This window comes from Nansenia antarctica, assembly GCF_963989245.1.
Source record: "Nansenia antarctica genome assembly, chromosome: 6".
NCBI lineage: Eukaryota > Metazoa > Chordata > Actinopteri > Argentiniformes > Microstomatidae > Nansenia > Nansenia antarctica.
Window position 1 is genome coordinate 39240598 of NC_137676.1, and position 15857 is coordinate 39256454.

Below are 15857 nucleotides of genomic sequence, written 5' to 3' on the forward strand. Positions count from 1 at the left end.
CAGGTCTGCAATTTCACCCATCATATTCCATCTTCAAACATCTGATCTGAGAACCAAGATAACCAGGGCCCTCTTGACAGAGTCAAGTTGCAACTTTACATTACAGAAACAATTTTATGTACAGTATGAGAGGGGATGGGAAAGAGTGACCTCCACACAAAATGACAGAATTACTGCTAATATACTGTATCTAATGAGAGAGATCCAGTGTGGCAGCTCTTCTCTAACAAGGATGTCAACTTGCGCAAGCAAGAGAGCGGATTAGCATGTTGAAGAGGATCAGAATCAATGAATGTGTCCTGAATGTGTAAATTAACTAATGTGTGTGTGTGTGTGTGTGTGTGTGTGTGTGTGTGTGTGTTAATGCGTGTGTGTGTGTGTGTGCATGTGTGTGTGATGTGTGTGTGCATGTGTGTGTGTGTGCATGTGTGTGTGATGTGTGTGTGTGCATGTGTGTGTGTGTGTGTGCATGTGTGTGTGTGTGTGTGTGTGTGTGTGCATGTGCGTGTGCGTGTGCTGTGTGTGCATGTGCGTGTGCGTGTGTGTGTGCTTGTGTGTGTTTTGTAGGTGTGTGCTTGTGTCTTGAGATTGATCCAAAAGGCATCTGATTCATTTTAACAAAAGGAAGCGAATCGATATTCCTCTCTAAAACAAAGAGGTATGAAGTATGTTGTTTTCCCAATAGCCTATAAAAAGATAGCCCAGCCTTCCGGAGGGCCAGTCTCTAATGAAATTCAATGTCACGTATTCTATAGCACACTTAACAGCACAATTGGATTCCTCCGCTATGTGATTTGTCCTCTTAACTGAAAAATCCAGGCAGGAACGGGGGAACAATTACAAGGAAAGAAACTAACTAAAAGTTGTTTTCAAACCCACATTGAATCCATAATGGAATACGGTACTTTCATACTGGCAGAACATTGATTCTGAAGATAAGCCGTACCTGGGCAAAGACACCACATGCAGAGCCGGAACAGCTATAAGACGAGACACCCAAATGCCCACAAATCAAAACGCCAAAGGAAACGAGAAGAATCGGATAAAAATACAGATGTCCTTGGGAGAAATGGAGAAGTGTGAGAGAATAGAATCGAGGCGCCTGAGTTGTGAGGGTGAGTTGTGAGGGTGAGAGAGTTGACAGCTTTTTAACGGGCCACAGGGAGTGAACAGAGGCGGTCAGGTGAGGCGCGACTTACGCCTCGCAGGGGAGCGAGAGGGGCTCCCGCCGTGTTATCAGTACTCTCTTAAATGAGCTCTTTCAGATTTGTCACCAAAGCTAGAGATCCACCATCATTCATCATTATGTAGGGAGGGAGGCTGTGTTGGGGCATGTGAGCGTGCGCGTTTGTGTATGTGTGGGCGCGTGTGTGTATGCGTGTGAAAGGGGGAGAGACGGCGTGCGAGGGGGAATGAATTCTAATGTGGCCGCCAAGTACGTGAGTCATAAATCCTTTCTCACGGTTCTGCCAGCTCGCTCTGCCCATCTCCTCCCATTAATACCCCCCACCCCCCACCCCCTGACCTCCTAACCCCCCCCACCCCCACCCCCACCCCCACCCTCACCCCCACCCCCACCCCCACCCCACCACCCTGAACTAGAATGGAAGAGCCACACTTTAAACAGACTGTGTGAGTGTGTGCACGCATGGGATATGGGCGACAATGGGACGGTAATGAGATTACAACAACGGATGTGGGAGGACAGATATTGGTAGGTATTGTGCACTGCAGTACACACAATGTGGGGATAATAGAGACCTTCCCCTTCCTATTGTTGCTGCCTCTCACATGCATTTCTCTCTCTGGTGCCTCAATATGCTTTTCTTCGATACCCTGCACCCAATTGTCTAATGGCTCCAGGCTAGGGCTGCACGATTAATCGATTTTAAATCGAAATCGCGATTTGAAATGACGCGATTAGCTAATCGCAAAGCCTGCGATTTGCCTGCGATTTTTTTTTTTTTACATTTTTTTACATTTTTTTTTTTTTTTTTTTTTTTTTGCCATTTAGCAGACGCTTTTTTAATCCAAAGCGATTTACAATTACGAATTACAGGGACATTCCCCCTGGAGTAACTGAGGGCTAAGTGCCTTACTCAAGGGCACACTAGTAGTGGTGTGGTTTCAGGCGGGATTTGAACTCACAACCTTCCGATCACAAGTCCAACTCACTATGTGTTTCTCAACCCTCTCCTCGGGGCGCCCCAGCCGCTCCACATATTTGATCTGTTCCACCACCAGCACACCTGATTCAACTAATCAAGTCCAAATCATAATTGCTTTGGACTTGATTAGTTGAATCAGGTGTGCTGGTGGTGGAACAGATCAAATATGTGGAGCGGCTGGGGCGCCCCGAGGAGAGGGTTGAGAAACACCACTACCCGTATGGGATACGTCATACAGCGCGTCGGATTCAACGTCAATGAACGTCAACGTCAATGAACGTAAAAAAAAAAGACACTTGTTGAGAGAAACAAAATGGTGTTGCTGTTTAAAAAAAACATAAATAAATATGTTGTCCCAATTCATATCTTTTAAGTTCTCATCCTTGCATTAGAATTAGAGCAGTTAATAGTTTGATGGTATCATGTGGTAATGCTCTCTGAAAATAGGTGATAGATAGATTCATCCAATCACCTGCCAAGTATTTTTTGAAAGTACCTGCCCTTTTCCAAACAGCTTCCAATTAAGCTTTCCTAGATGGTTGTGTGAAACAAACCACCTGAGTCAGGTTAGTAATGCTCCATCACATGTTTTAATCTGAAGCTTGATTTTAAAGCAACCCAACTTTAAAGCAACCCAATGTAAGTTTAGTTCTTTCACTCGTAGCTCGGGCTGTGGGGGTGCTAGAGGAGGGAGCCTCTAAGTCCCCTGAAGACGTACAAACAAACTGCACGTTGATACGACCTTCCTAGCCGGAGATATGGCCACACTTTACAAAACTCCCTTTTTTTTTTTTTTTGCTATTTAAAAAAATAATAATCGCAAATTAATCGCAATCGCGATATCTGTCCAAATAATCGCAATTCGATTTTTTCCCCAAATCGTGCAGCCCTAAAATTCCATTTGTTTTTTTTGAAGACGTAGCAATTTCTATCTGTCTGGTTGCCTCTCTATCGGGAGCAGACACACACACACACACACACACACATGCGCGCGAACGCACAGTAACAAACATACACAAACGCACACACGCACACACGCACGCACACATGCATGCACACACGCACGTGCACATGCACGCACGCACACACACACACACACACACACACGCACACACACACACACACACACACACACACATAGCCACTTGTCTGATTCTTTGGGATTTGGAGCGATTACACCCTTTGCTATGGGAGCTGTGAATTCATTCTCTTTCATATGCTCCCCATCCCCCTCGTCACTTGTCCCCCGTCCCCTACCTCATTTCTAGCTATACCCCACTTCTAAAAAACGTTTATTTTAGCCCACGAGGCAAGAACCTTCCCAAAGCCACAACTAATAAAAAAAATCTACTTCACCCACAAGCCTCTCAGCCCTCTCTTCTTGGGGCCTCCCAACACTCTTTTACACCCTTTTACGCCCCCTGATTGATTCTGATTGGACAGGGTTATCTGATGCATATCACATATTTTTTCTCCTATCCTATTGCCTCTCTCTCTCTCTCTCTCTCTCTCTCTCTCTGCCATTCTCAGCAGTGCACCGCCTCTCCCCCTCAATAAGGAAGTCGGTGCTTGCTGCAAACTGCTTCAGTCAGCACAAAACCCCCAGAGATAGAGAGAAAGTGTGTGTGAGACAGAGATGGAACGAGTGCGATAGAACAAAACAGAAAGAGAGCAAAAGTGAGACAAAGAATGAAATGAATGAATGAAAGAATATCATCAATATCCCCCATTAAACCCTAGTGCACACACACACACACACACACACACACACAAGGCAGGTGACATACACGTTGACCAGGCGAGTATTCATACTGCGTGCATACAGATGGGGAGAGGGAATCCTGCTGATACGAAAGTAAAAATGCTAATACATTGTTATAAAACCAGCATGGATCAGCAAAGAGATCTGAAACACTGGTCTGTATCTGGATTCAGATAGATGATGTATGACATATCGGATCAGTTACTAACAAGATCATTCAGCCAGAGTGAATGGATTTATGAGCACAAAGAATTGCACCTGTCCCTTCGCTTCCCCCCTTTTCACATTTATTTGAGCTGCATTACTCTGTTCTTCAACTCTACCTCAGATCAAATCAGAGAGAAAGCAGATACTAGAGAGAGAGAGAGGGGGAGAGAGAGAGAGAGACAGAGAGAGAGGGAGGGAGAGAGAGAGAGAGAGAGAGAGAGAGAGAGAGAGAGAGAGAGAGAGAGAGAGAGAGAGAGCGAGAGAGATCCTTCAGTGTGGTTTTTTAATAAGCAAAAAAAGTGTGCTGAAGGCTTATTTTTCATTGATTCTCCTTCCCTCCCTCTTCTCTTCGCACATTAGACCTCTCTCTCATCCTTTGGGAAAAGACAAAACTATTTATTAAGCGGTTATTTACAGAGGAAGAGGGTTGGCTGTGGGGGAACCGGATATGTGATATGAGGTGCTAATATAGAGGAAAAAGACGTGTGTTGATTTGTTCTGTCACTTGATGTAGAGGTTGATTCTCCTAAGCTTCTCATTAAAATTCCCCACCAAACCAGCAACGCGGTTTACCGCAGTTCCAACTTTCCCACCCGATCTCTCGGGTCTCCCCCTCCCCCCACTACAGCGATCTACATCAAACTGATCAGTCTCCCTCAGTCATTCTACACACAACCCCCTTCCCCTTCCCCTTCCTCCATCAACCAGTTTAAATATTCAATTCCCCATACGTTCCCCATACATTCTGCCATGGATTTGGCTGTATCTGTATTACAGCACGCAACAGACTGCAGCAGTAGGAGCAGCATCAATCCCGTCTCTCCCTCTCTCCCTCCCTTACTCCCTCTCTCTCTGTCTCTTTCTCTCTCTCCGTCTCTCTCTCTCCCTCACTCTCTCTCTCTCTCTCTCTCTCTTTACTGTTTCATAAGGGGTTTTCCACCACCACACCTTACCCCCCTGGACTAGATTAGAATGCATGCCACCACTGTACTAAAGCGACCATTGTATATAGAGATCTGCAGTTGGTTATAAACAGGAACATTCCTGTTGTTCATCTGTAGAATGTGTGATTGTGTAAAACAGTGTGTGTTCCATGGAGGTGAGCGGTTAACGTGAGTGGACTACTAGACAACCAACATCATGGTGTGTATGACTATCAACAAGCATTGGCACAGTAAAAGAGATATAGCTATTTGGACACAACTCACCGGTCGAATGTTGTATGCCAACAGGACAAACCTCTTGTCCGCAGACACTTGGAACCGTGCCGTGGTCAGGTCCTGTGGGAAACATTACCAGAAGAAAACACATCAGCAATTCAGATAAGATTAGAGGAGATTAACAGCATCTCTCAAACTGACTTAGTAGAACCTTAAATCTCAGTGGGATTGCTGGAGAAAACTGTGGCTGTTGCTGTAGCTCTATACGATGCGCAAAAAAAAGAAGCAAAAACCTTAAATACGGTTGTGGGCTTTCTCTGCCTAACACACCACCAGAGATGATACACCAAGTGACAATGTGGGGGAGACACAGAAGAGAACCATCTCTTGACAACAGTAGAACCGCTCCGCTCGGAGGCGATGACCCATATAAGTCTGTCAGTGTCGCGCCAAGGCGGTTTTCAAAGTAATGCACCGGCTCGGAAAATCTCTTTCAAGCCACAGGTTGAAGGCTCCAAATAGGGAAAACAAATATGATCCCCCCCACCCCCCAAAAAAAAAAAATAAGGCTTCAAAAAGAATCCCCTAAACTATGTGTCAAAACGGTGGGAGGTTTAAGAGACGTATTGGCTCTCCTTCTGGGAGCAGCTCTCTATTGAGCGGTCCATTTGTCCAGCTGTCAGAGTAGACGAGCGGGTCGATAGCGAGATGCGTGGCCTCCTCCTCAGAGACGTTACTCACCAGGGAGCTGTTGTCGAGCAGCGTGGCCGTGAAGTTGGTGTGAAGGCTGTAGGACAGGGCGTGGCCCTCCCTGGTGCGGAGAGCCACCTCGTTCTCTGGAAAGGACCGGAAAATTTGTCAGAGGAGTCAGTGATCATGAAACGCGGTCACATTTGAAGGTAAGCAGTGTGTGGGGGGGGGGGGGGGGGGGGGGTTTGTAAGTGTTTTTCTTTAAACGATTTGACATGAACTAACAACTTTGCCTAACAACTCTGGGATGAGCACTGAGCTGTATGTCTGCCAAGAGGATCTCTGTCAGTACAGGCCTAGAGGCTCTTACCATTCAACCAGGTGACGCAGGGGTCGTGAACTTTGAACTTCTCGCTCTCGAGGTCGTCCATGGTGAGACGGGAACGGAGTAACAGGTGAGTTTCATCTTGCAGACAGAGCAACAGAGAGAGAGTGAGAGGGAGAGAGAGCAAGAGCGAGCAAGAGCGAGAGCACACGTTTGAAAGAAAGAAACAGAAGGGGGGATAGAAAAACAGAGGGGGGGGAGTGTGTGAGATGAGAAAATAGGCATAAACAATTTTCACATCAGGAACAATGGAAAAGAACATGAAGCATCTTTAATTCACAAGGGCTCTGCACACAGCGTGCGATTTCTGTTGCGCGTCAACGTTCCATTTTGAAGTTTGAATGGAAGTCTATGAGAACATCGTAAAACATCGCATCCCAATGCACACAGCGTGCGATGCAATTTCTGTTGTATGTTCTCATAGACTTCCATTCAAACTTCAAAATGGAACGTTGACGCGCAACAGAAATCGCACGCTGTGTGCAGAGCCCTATAGGGAGCCTGAGCACAGCTGGTGTTAAAGCTCAGCATGTTATTTTGCACAGCAATGAAGGCAAGTCATCACAAGTTTTTGTTTGTGCCTGCGATTGCGAATGTGGGTGCATTTTCACTGGGTTTGTTTTGTTCTTTTGAATATCATTGTTGATATGTTTGGCTGATAGAGTAGCAGACAAGTATTGTCCATTTGTTCGTACTCCTGCTCCCTCCCCAGTATCTCAGACGCACCTCATCCTCCCTGCTTCTCCCTTTCTCTTTCTCTCTTCCTCTATTCTCCCATGCGTCCTCCTGCTCTCCTCCTCCACTCTTCAGCCTTTACTGTTTTCTCCACTCCTTTATGCTTTCATTCCCTCTCTTTCTTCACCCTTCCTATATGTTTTTCTTTCCCTCCTCACTTTTCCATAAATTCTGTTCACACGTTCTGTTCATTCTCTTACCAGGTGTGAGTACGATGACAGAGAGGATGACCAGGGACAGGACAGCCACAATCACCACCATTGCAATGCCAATACCTTTCCAGTTCCGCGGGGGGCCAATTGAACTACCCAGATCCTGTCAAAGGAAAATATGCACACAAGCACACACACGCACGCACGCACACACACAGACACACAGACACACAGACATCCAGAGTGATGAGTTCGAGTCCACACACAGCTGAGGGAGAGAACATTAGTGATGCTTCATTTCCACAGCCTCAAAGTGGGGGGATTTTATCAGTACTGAGCGCTGGGGGGGATAAGACCCCATCTGTGTAATCTACCATGATTCACCCTAAAAGCAGGGCAAAACAAATTGCAGACTGTTTTTTTTTTGTCACGGCACAATCTCGCCCAAAGTTCGCCTCATTTCACTTGTTAGAGCTATAATGGGGCATGTGGTAGGGAGGGGGTGGGAGCCTAATTTCCATGAAAAGTGACCGAGCTAAAAGACCAGCAAATGTTCTTCCAGAAGAGAAGTCTTTGTTGGAATCCATGTGCTGTGGGTTAGGGTTAGGGTTAAGGTTGGGGTTAGAGTGCAACATGTATCATATATCAAACAGACTTAGTCTAGACTTAATGCCTTGGTGACAGGATGGAACTGAGCCAAAAAGGTCAAGACTAGCACATTAAATAAGTGTACATATGATGGATCATGTACAGTGTAAGAAACAGCCACCATACGAGAAAAGTGGGAAGACAATTACCACAGATTGTCCTCAGGCGGTGGATAGGGCAGCTGATGCAATAAGAGAGCCACAATTAGTCACAATTAAAGACACCCGTTCCAGGGCTGCCCTTCACTTCTTCATTATAGAGCAGTGAGGCTGAGGACGAGATGAAAGCAGGGTGTCGGAGCCCCCTTGCCCACTGGAGTGTGAGAGCTCAATCACAGAGCAGCCATAAAGCTCAGCCTTCATTATGGCCACCCCCTTGGCCATGTCGCCGGAGCCACAGTTGGGGGGGGGGGCGGGGCGGGGCGGAGAGGGGAGCAACATCCATCCGGCTCGCTGGATGACAGATTGCCTCTCTTCCATACTCCCTGTGTGTCACCAGCTGTCTCTGAGTTGCTGAGTTAGCCAAGCCATGGTTACAAACACACAAACAAACACACACACACACACACACACATACACACACACACACACACACACACACACACACACAGACACACACACACGCAAGCGTGCACTCATGCACACACACACACACACACACACACACACACACACACACACACACACACACCACACAGGCCAAAATAGTGCAATGCAATGGATTCAATGAGTAATCCCCACTACTCTACACTAACTAGGTAGTAGTGGGGATTAGTCACCAAATCCATTGCATTGCAATATTTTTGGTTTGGCTAGCGAGTGTGTCATTGATTTTCAACAACGTTGACATTTATTTACATTTTTCAGAATACATTTCGGTTGCCGACTTGTTCCCGCTTTCACCAGCTGCTGTCACATATGATGTCCTTAGAGCACACACACACACACACACACACACACACACACACACACACACACACACACACACACACACACACCTGTCATTCTGAGGCAGTGTGAGTCTGGGTTGTTTGGTACGGGGAGAAAGCTCATAATCTTTGACAGGTAGCCAACATGGACCCCAGCCAAGGTCTGATCATCTTTAAGATAATTCCTTGGCTCCAGCTTCATAATACGTTCAAATTAAAACCACTAGCCACAAGGCCAGTGGGGACATCCACAAAGTGATGTTTCTACTCCCAGTGCAAATCCAGTCAATTGATGTGCAGTACTCCCCCCCCCCCCTCCTGCCTCCTCCTCCTCTCCCCAGCTCCTTTGTATCATACTGTCGTCTATCTCTGTCATCCTCTCTGCCTCCCAGCACACACTCCTGCATTGTACAGTGGACCCATATCATTCTGTGAGATAGGGTTATGTAAGGTACTGTATGGAGACCCTAGAAGCAGGAGAACAGACGCAGCTAATGGAATTCCTTCGCTCTGCTGATTCCACCACAGACAATGTTTTTTTAATTCATTATTTCAGCGTCCTCCCACTAATTACTCTGTGCAACACAAGTGCGCTGAAACATCCCTCCTAATGGGATGCACGGCGCCTCGGTTACCATCGTTCCCCTGAGCACTGAAATTAGACTACACTTCCAATTAAGGTCTCGGGTTTGTAAGATAGAGAGAGAGAACCCGTCGCTGGAGGATGGAGAGGGTTTTGTCAAACTGGAAAATGAGACACAGATATGGGGGTACACACAGCCTCCAGACTCAAATGAGACACAGATATGGGGGTACACACAGCCTCGCTCCAGACTCAAATGAGACACAGATATGGGGGTACACACAGCCTCCAGACTCAAATGAGATACAGATATGGGGGTACACACAGCCTCCAGACTCAAATGAGACACAGATATGGGGGTACACACAGCCTCCAGACTCAGCTGTTTTGATTAGGGATACTACATCTCTACATCTATCTGCTGTGCTGGCATAGATGGACAGAAGAGCGATTGGGTCCTGTGAAAGAGCAGAGCTCAGATGCTTGATGGACATGTGGATCACTCAGTGTACACTTTCTGCTGAGCCAGATCAGAAATGAATTGTACATAATTCCCCTGTGAGCTGTCTGTCTGTGCAACTTGAGTCCAGAGGAGTCTAGAGTAAGGCCTTGATGAAGTTGTCAGTCAAACACAAAGAGCAGAGCTTTGCTGGTGTGTATGGGTAATTCTCCTTGTGAGGGACCTATGTAAACATTAGAGGTGCTGAGTTGCATTAGAGAAAATAGAGCTCCCATCTTAGCCAAGGAACTGGGAGGGAATTTCACTCAACTCAAAATGAGAGGATCGATACAGTGTGTGGTTGAACAAGGTCCAGTGGGAAACAATTAATAGAAAGAAAGCAGGCAGTAAAAAGTACTTTTAGATAAACAGGCCATTGGATAGCGTTGTTTCTTCCCACCAAAGTATGGCACCTCCTTGTGGAATTACAGAGAGACCTGCCCTGACCCCTCAGTCTCCACTTCACACACTTCACACACAAGCAGTATTCAACTAACTGGATCCTTGTCCAAATGAAACCCCAATACTGTACCACAACACCTACAACAACAATAATTGTATTGATTGAGTGAAGAGACACAATAACGGAAACCAAAACAAACCCAATGACTCAATTTAGCTCCCAGTGCACCAGAGCTAATTTGCGGAGGTGCCATAAGGGTGTTAACAATTCATAAATGAGACTCTGGGGATCTCCTTGACGCCATCGTGGCTGTCTTTGAGGCAGGGAGAATACCACATTCTGATACTAAGCCGAGGATCAGAGAGCTAATGAATCTACAGGGATGTTGACTCTGATCTGTATACTCCCTGGGAAACAGAACCACATGTACAACTGACAACAACAACAACAACAACAACAACAACATTGACCACGGTCAAAGTCCACCAAACCATCACAGTGTGAGAATCCAACTGGTAATTCGAAACATATATATATATATATATATATATATATATATATATATATATATATATATATATATATATATATAAATAGTGGGAAATACTACATCTAGCCTTCAAAGTAGCCTGCCAGCATCTTCCCTTAATGATTTATTCTTGAACTGATCTCATGGGGCAAATGAAGATTTTCGTTATGATATATTGCAGTGTCAATATAACTGAAAACGGAGGCTATTTACTGTGAGCAGGTTCTACTTTTGCCTGGTTTAAATTGATACTGACTAGCTGGAGTGAGCTGCAAGGCAGCACTGGCAGGATTCTGCTGAGAACTTGAAAAGATTTGACAGCTCTGTCACCGTGATGGATGTGACTTCTTTACTGAAACCGCCAATGAATATTTCAATATAAATCATTAAAAAATACATTCCATCACATCCACATGTGTGCTAGCTGTTCCATCACATCCACATGTGTGCTAGCTGTTCTATCACATCCACATGTGTGCTAGCTGTTCTATCACATCCACATGTGTGCTAGCTGTTCCATCACATCCACATGTGTGCTAGCTGTTCCATCACATCCACATGTGTGCTAGCTGTTCCAATGTCAGCATTATTTCTCTTTCCTCCTCACTTGCCACACTTGTCTTAAAAAGGTTTAGAGACACTGTATGAGACGAATTTGCCCTCCTGGCTAACACGACTACACAATGCAGCGCTTGTCTCAGGCACATGAAGAAAAAAAAACATTGCTTTAGCTTCCTCTACTGCAAGACAAGCCTATTGTCCCTTTTCCTTTCATGCATCCCACCAAGCATTAGTACAGTGTTCCATTAAAGAGCTTCGGGTGCTGGATACAGAAAACTGCCACACAACTAGTCCTACTCACCCTATCCCACTCCTCATAGCCCCAAGTGGGCCTAAGGGGAGACGTGATGCTGTGATGCAACTGAAAAGCATGTGGGAGAGCTTTAGTCTACATGAAGTACTGTATGAGGGGACCAGATAACACAAATGTCACGTCCTATGAAGCGGATGACTGGCATGTACAAGCGTTTTAAAAAGAGGATCAAACATGCATCACAGAAAAGACCTAAGTACACTTCAGCACCCGACCTGTCTACACAGCCGTGAGATCTGTGGAGACAGAAACAGTCACTGGGTGTTAGTTGTTTAAGATGCGTGATGTGGTTTGGTACATGAATTGCTTGGCTATGGAAAAAAGCTGAATGATTGGGATCGGGCCATAACATAGTGCGACATTTGCCTTGGAAAAGATAAAGGATACGCTGACTAGTGTTTAGTGCTTCCTTGTACAACCAGAGAAAATTGGAAAAGGTATATTCTAGATACAGGGAAGACATAACACTATTCCAGATGGACAAGATGGCCAGATGGCCTAATCACATAACATAACACAAAACGCTAAACAACGTTGTGTGTTTATCATCTACACATTCAATTATCTGCAGTATGTATTCACACTGACACCGTTTGACTGATTTTTGCTGTCAGCCTGACAAACAATTTCTCAGACAATTGTATGGACTATAGACATAGCTGAACTGAATGCTGTCCCTAGAAGGTGATGGGCTTCTGTGCGTATTCGTAATTACAAGACTTGGCAAGACTATAAAGTACTCTTGTTATGGAAATATAAAGCATGCATCACAGTAACTAATCTTCAGGCAACGCCTGAATAGTCAGTGAGGACATTTTTTTGTTTTATAGAGACCCATAACCCATAACATAATGATATTGACTACCGTAATATTCTTTCTGATCACATGGAAATAGGTTGTGTAGATGAATTAACAGCACTATTTCATGTCATGTGAGTTATTACTAGGTATGTTCATCATCCTATAAACCATATACTGTAGTGCCGGAGGAAAAAGGAAAGACGTAGGCAACGTAATGATAACTGTTTAATCAAAACAACAACTTGTACTCTCAGTACAGGACCAGAAAATGGTTACCAAAACTCGTGTATCTAAACAGGAAGGTGCAACGTTAATAATCCTCCCCTCTGCCCCTAGTGCCAGAACTGGTTCCCTCCCACTACACAACCAACAGTAAGAGGAGAACATGAACCCATAATGTAGTCACTACACCAGCCCCCCCAGTGTTCACCTCAATATTGGAAATCCTCACGGCGAGGAGGGCGTATGGCCCGGCCCCTACGATCGTAGGTAAAGTCAGGAGGTGCGGGAGGAGGTGTGACATCGCCCATCACGTCCTCCTGCAGGGAAGGACGGGGGGCAGCGACGACCGGGGGCTCGCGAGCTGCGGGGGGTTGTCGGGGTCGGAGGGGGGAATGGCCAGGGCGCGGCAGGGGAGGTAGGACTGGAGGCCGGCCTCTGCGCGGTGGCAGGGCCAAGTCCAGGGGCAGTTCAAGGTCCAAGTGGGCCGGTTTGAGGCGATCAACGGACACACACTCAGGCCTACCCCCCATGTCAACCATGAAGTTCTTGGCTCCGGCCTCGATGACACGGAAAGGCCCGTCATAAGGAGGACGTAGTGGAGTCCTGTGGCCATCATGACGAATGAAAACGAACCTCGCTGAGTGCAGCTCCGGGGGCACCCTCGAAGTAGGGACACCATGCTGCGTAGTCGGGACCGGGACGAAGGTCCTGGCGCTGTCCAGCAGGGAGGCGCGCTGAGCGGCGGCGGACCAGGGCTCCGTTGACTTGGGAATGAAGTCACCGGGGACCCGCAGCGGCTGTCCAAACACCAGCTCAGCGGACGACGACTGGAGGTCCTCCTTAGGCGCTGTCCTGAGCCCCAGCATGACCCACGGCAGCTTGTCAAGCCAGTCGCTGTCCGTGAGGCTGGCTCGAAGGGCGGCCTTCATGGATCGATGGAAACGCTCACAGAGCCCGTTCGCCTGCGGGTGATAGGCGGTTGTGCGGTGGAGCTTGACCCCCAGATTCTCCGCCACCGCTGCCCACAGCTCTGAAGTAAACTGTGAGCCACGGTCAGAGGAGAGATCAGCAGGGGTGCCGTAGCGGGAGACCCACACCGCGATGAACGCCCGGGCCAGGTCGGGGGCTGTCGTTGAGGAGAGCGGAACTGCCTCCGGCCAGCGAGTCGTCCTGTCCACCATGGTAAAGAGATAGGTGTATCCGTGCGAGGGGGGCAGCGGCCCTACCAGGTCCACGTTTACATGATCGAACCTCCGCTCAGGCACAGAGAACTGCTCCAGGGGGGCCTTGACGTGTCGATGCACCTTGGCGCGCTGGCAGGCGATGCACGTGTCAACCCAGGCCCTCACATCCCTCTTGAGCCCATGCCAGACGAATTTCTCTGACACCAGCCGTGAGGACGGTTTCCTACCAGGGTGAGACAAGCCGTGTATCGCCTCGAAGGCGGGGCGCCTCCAGTTGGCGGGGACCACCGGTCGTGGCTGACCCATGGAGACGTCGCACAGGAGCGTGGCCCCTGCGTCACCGAAAACCACCTCTTCTAGGCGCAGTCCTGTGTCCGACAACTTGAGAGCCTGGACGGCGGGGTCGGCGGCCTGGTCTGCAGCCATGCGCGCGTAGTCCAAACCCAGTTGGACCGCACCAACCACCGCCCTGGAGAGACAATCCGCGACCTGGTTGGACTTCCCAGCAACGTGCTGGATGTCTGTGGTGAACTCGGATATGTAGGCGAGCTGGCGCTGTTGGCGGTCGGACCACGGCTCCGCCACCTTGGACATGGCGTGCGTGAGTGGCTTGTGGTCCACGTAGGCCGTAAACTCGCGGCCCTCCAGTAAAAAACGGAAGTGTCTGACAGCAAGCCACAGCCCGAGGAGCTCCCTGTCGAATGTGCTGTACCTTTGCTCTCTGGGAGACAGCTGGCGGCTGAAGAATGCAAGAGGCTGCCAGGCGTCCCCAACCCACTGTTCGTACACCGCTCCCACAGCAAAGTCAGAGGCGTCCGTGGTGAGAGCAGTGGGTGCCGAGGGCGAGGGGTGGGCCAACATGGCAGCGCGGGCCAGGGCCGCCTTGGTGTCCTGAAAGGCTTTGACACGCTCCGCCGTCCAGTCCACCGGCTGCTTCAGAGTCTTGCCCTTCTGGGCATCGTACAGAGGCCGCAGGATGTGAGCGATGTGGTGGAGGAAGCGATAGTAGAAGGTTACCATCCCGATGAACCCCTTGAGCTCGCTGATTGTGCTGGGGCGCGGGAAAGCAGCGACAGCTTCTACCTTCGAGGGGAGGGGGGTCACCCCCTCTGCGGAGACCCGGTGCCCGAGAAAGTCGATGGCGTTCCGTCCGAACTCACACTTCGCCGGATTGACAATCAGCCCATGTTGGCTGAGCCGTGTGAAAAGGGCCCGGAGGTGGGACAGGTGCTCCTCCTCCGTGGTGCTTGCGACGAGGATGTCATCCAAGTAGACGAAGAGGAATGGTAGGTCCCGGAGCACCGAGTGCATGAGGCGTTGGAAGGTCTGCGCCGCGTTCTTCAGGCCGAACGGCATCCGCAGAAACTCGAAGAGCCCAAATGGCGTGATTACGGCCGTCTTAGGGACGTCCTCGGGGTGCACCGGCACCTGATGGTACCCCCGTACCAGGTCCACTTTGGAGAAGAAGCGTTTGCCTGCCAGGTTCGCTGAAAAGTCCTGGACATGTGGGACCGGGTAGCGGTCAGGCTTGGACGCGTCGTTGAGGCGGCGGTAGTCCCCACATGGGCGCCACCCGCCGTCTGACTTAGGGACGATGTGCAGGGGAGACGCCCAGGGGCTGCTCGAGCGCCGAACGATGCCCACCTGCTCCATATGCGCAAACTCCGCCCTGGCGATGGCCAGCTTCTCCGGGTTGAGGCGCCTGGCCCTGGCGTGGAGGGGAGGCCCCTCGGTCTCGATGTGGTGCTCCACTCCGTGTTTCACCGTGGGCGCGGAGAAGGTGGGCTTGGTAAGGTCGGGGAATTCGGCGAGCAGCCGAAGGTACTGGTCACTTTCGGCGAGCGTATTGGACCACCCGCTGTAGACCGCCTCCCCCTGCGTACAGGCGAATGAAGCGAAAGTCTGTGAGTTGACCAGGCGCCTGTT

General features: G+C 48.7%; 1 protein-coding gene across 1 annotated transcript in view; it reads right to left on the reverse strand.

Annotated features, from left to right (window-relative positions):
- LOC308161252 (inactive dipeptidyl peptidase 10) overlaps positions 1 to 15857 on the reverse strand; it is a gene marked incomplete at both ends in the record, with an annotated part of 36307 nt that overhangs the window by 17786 nt on the left and 2664 nt on the right. The window contains 4 exons of the mRNA XM_080535240.1: positions 5346 to 5417; positions 6039 to 6133; positions 6358 to 6453; positions 7308 to 7422. Coding sequence (XP_080391366.1) covers positions 5346 to 5417; positions 6039 to 6133; positions 6358 to 6453; positions 7308 to 7422 — 378 coding nt within the window. The remainder of the gene's footprint in view (positions 1 to 5345; positions 5418 to 6038; positions 6134 to 6357; positions 6454 to 7307; positions 7423 to 15857) is intronic.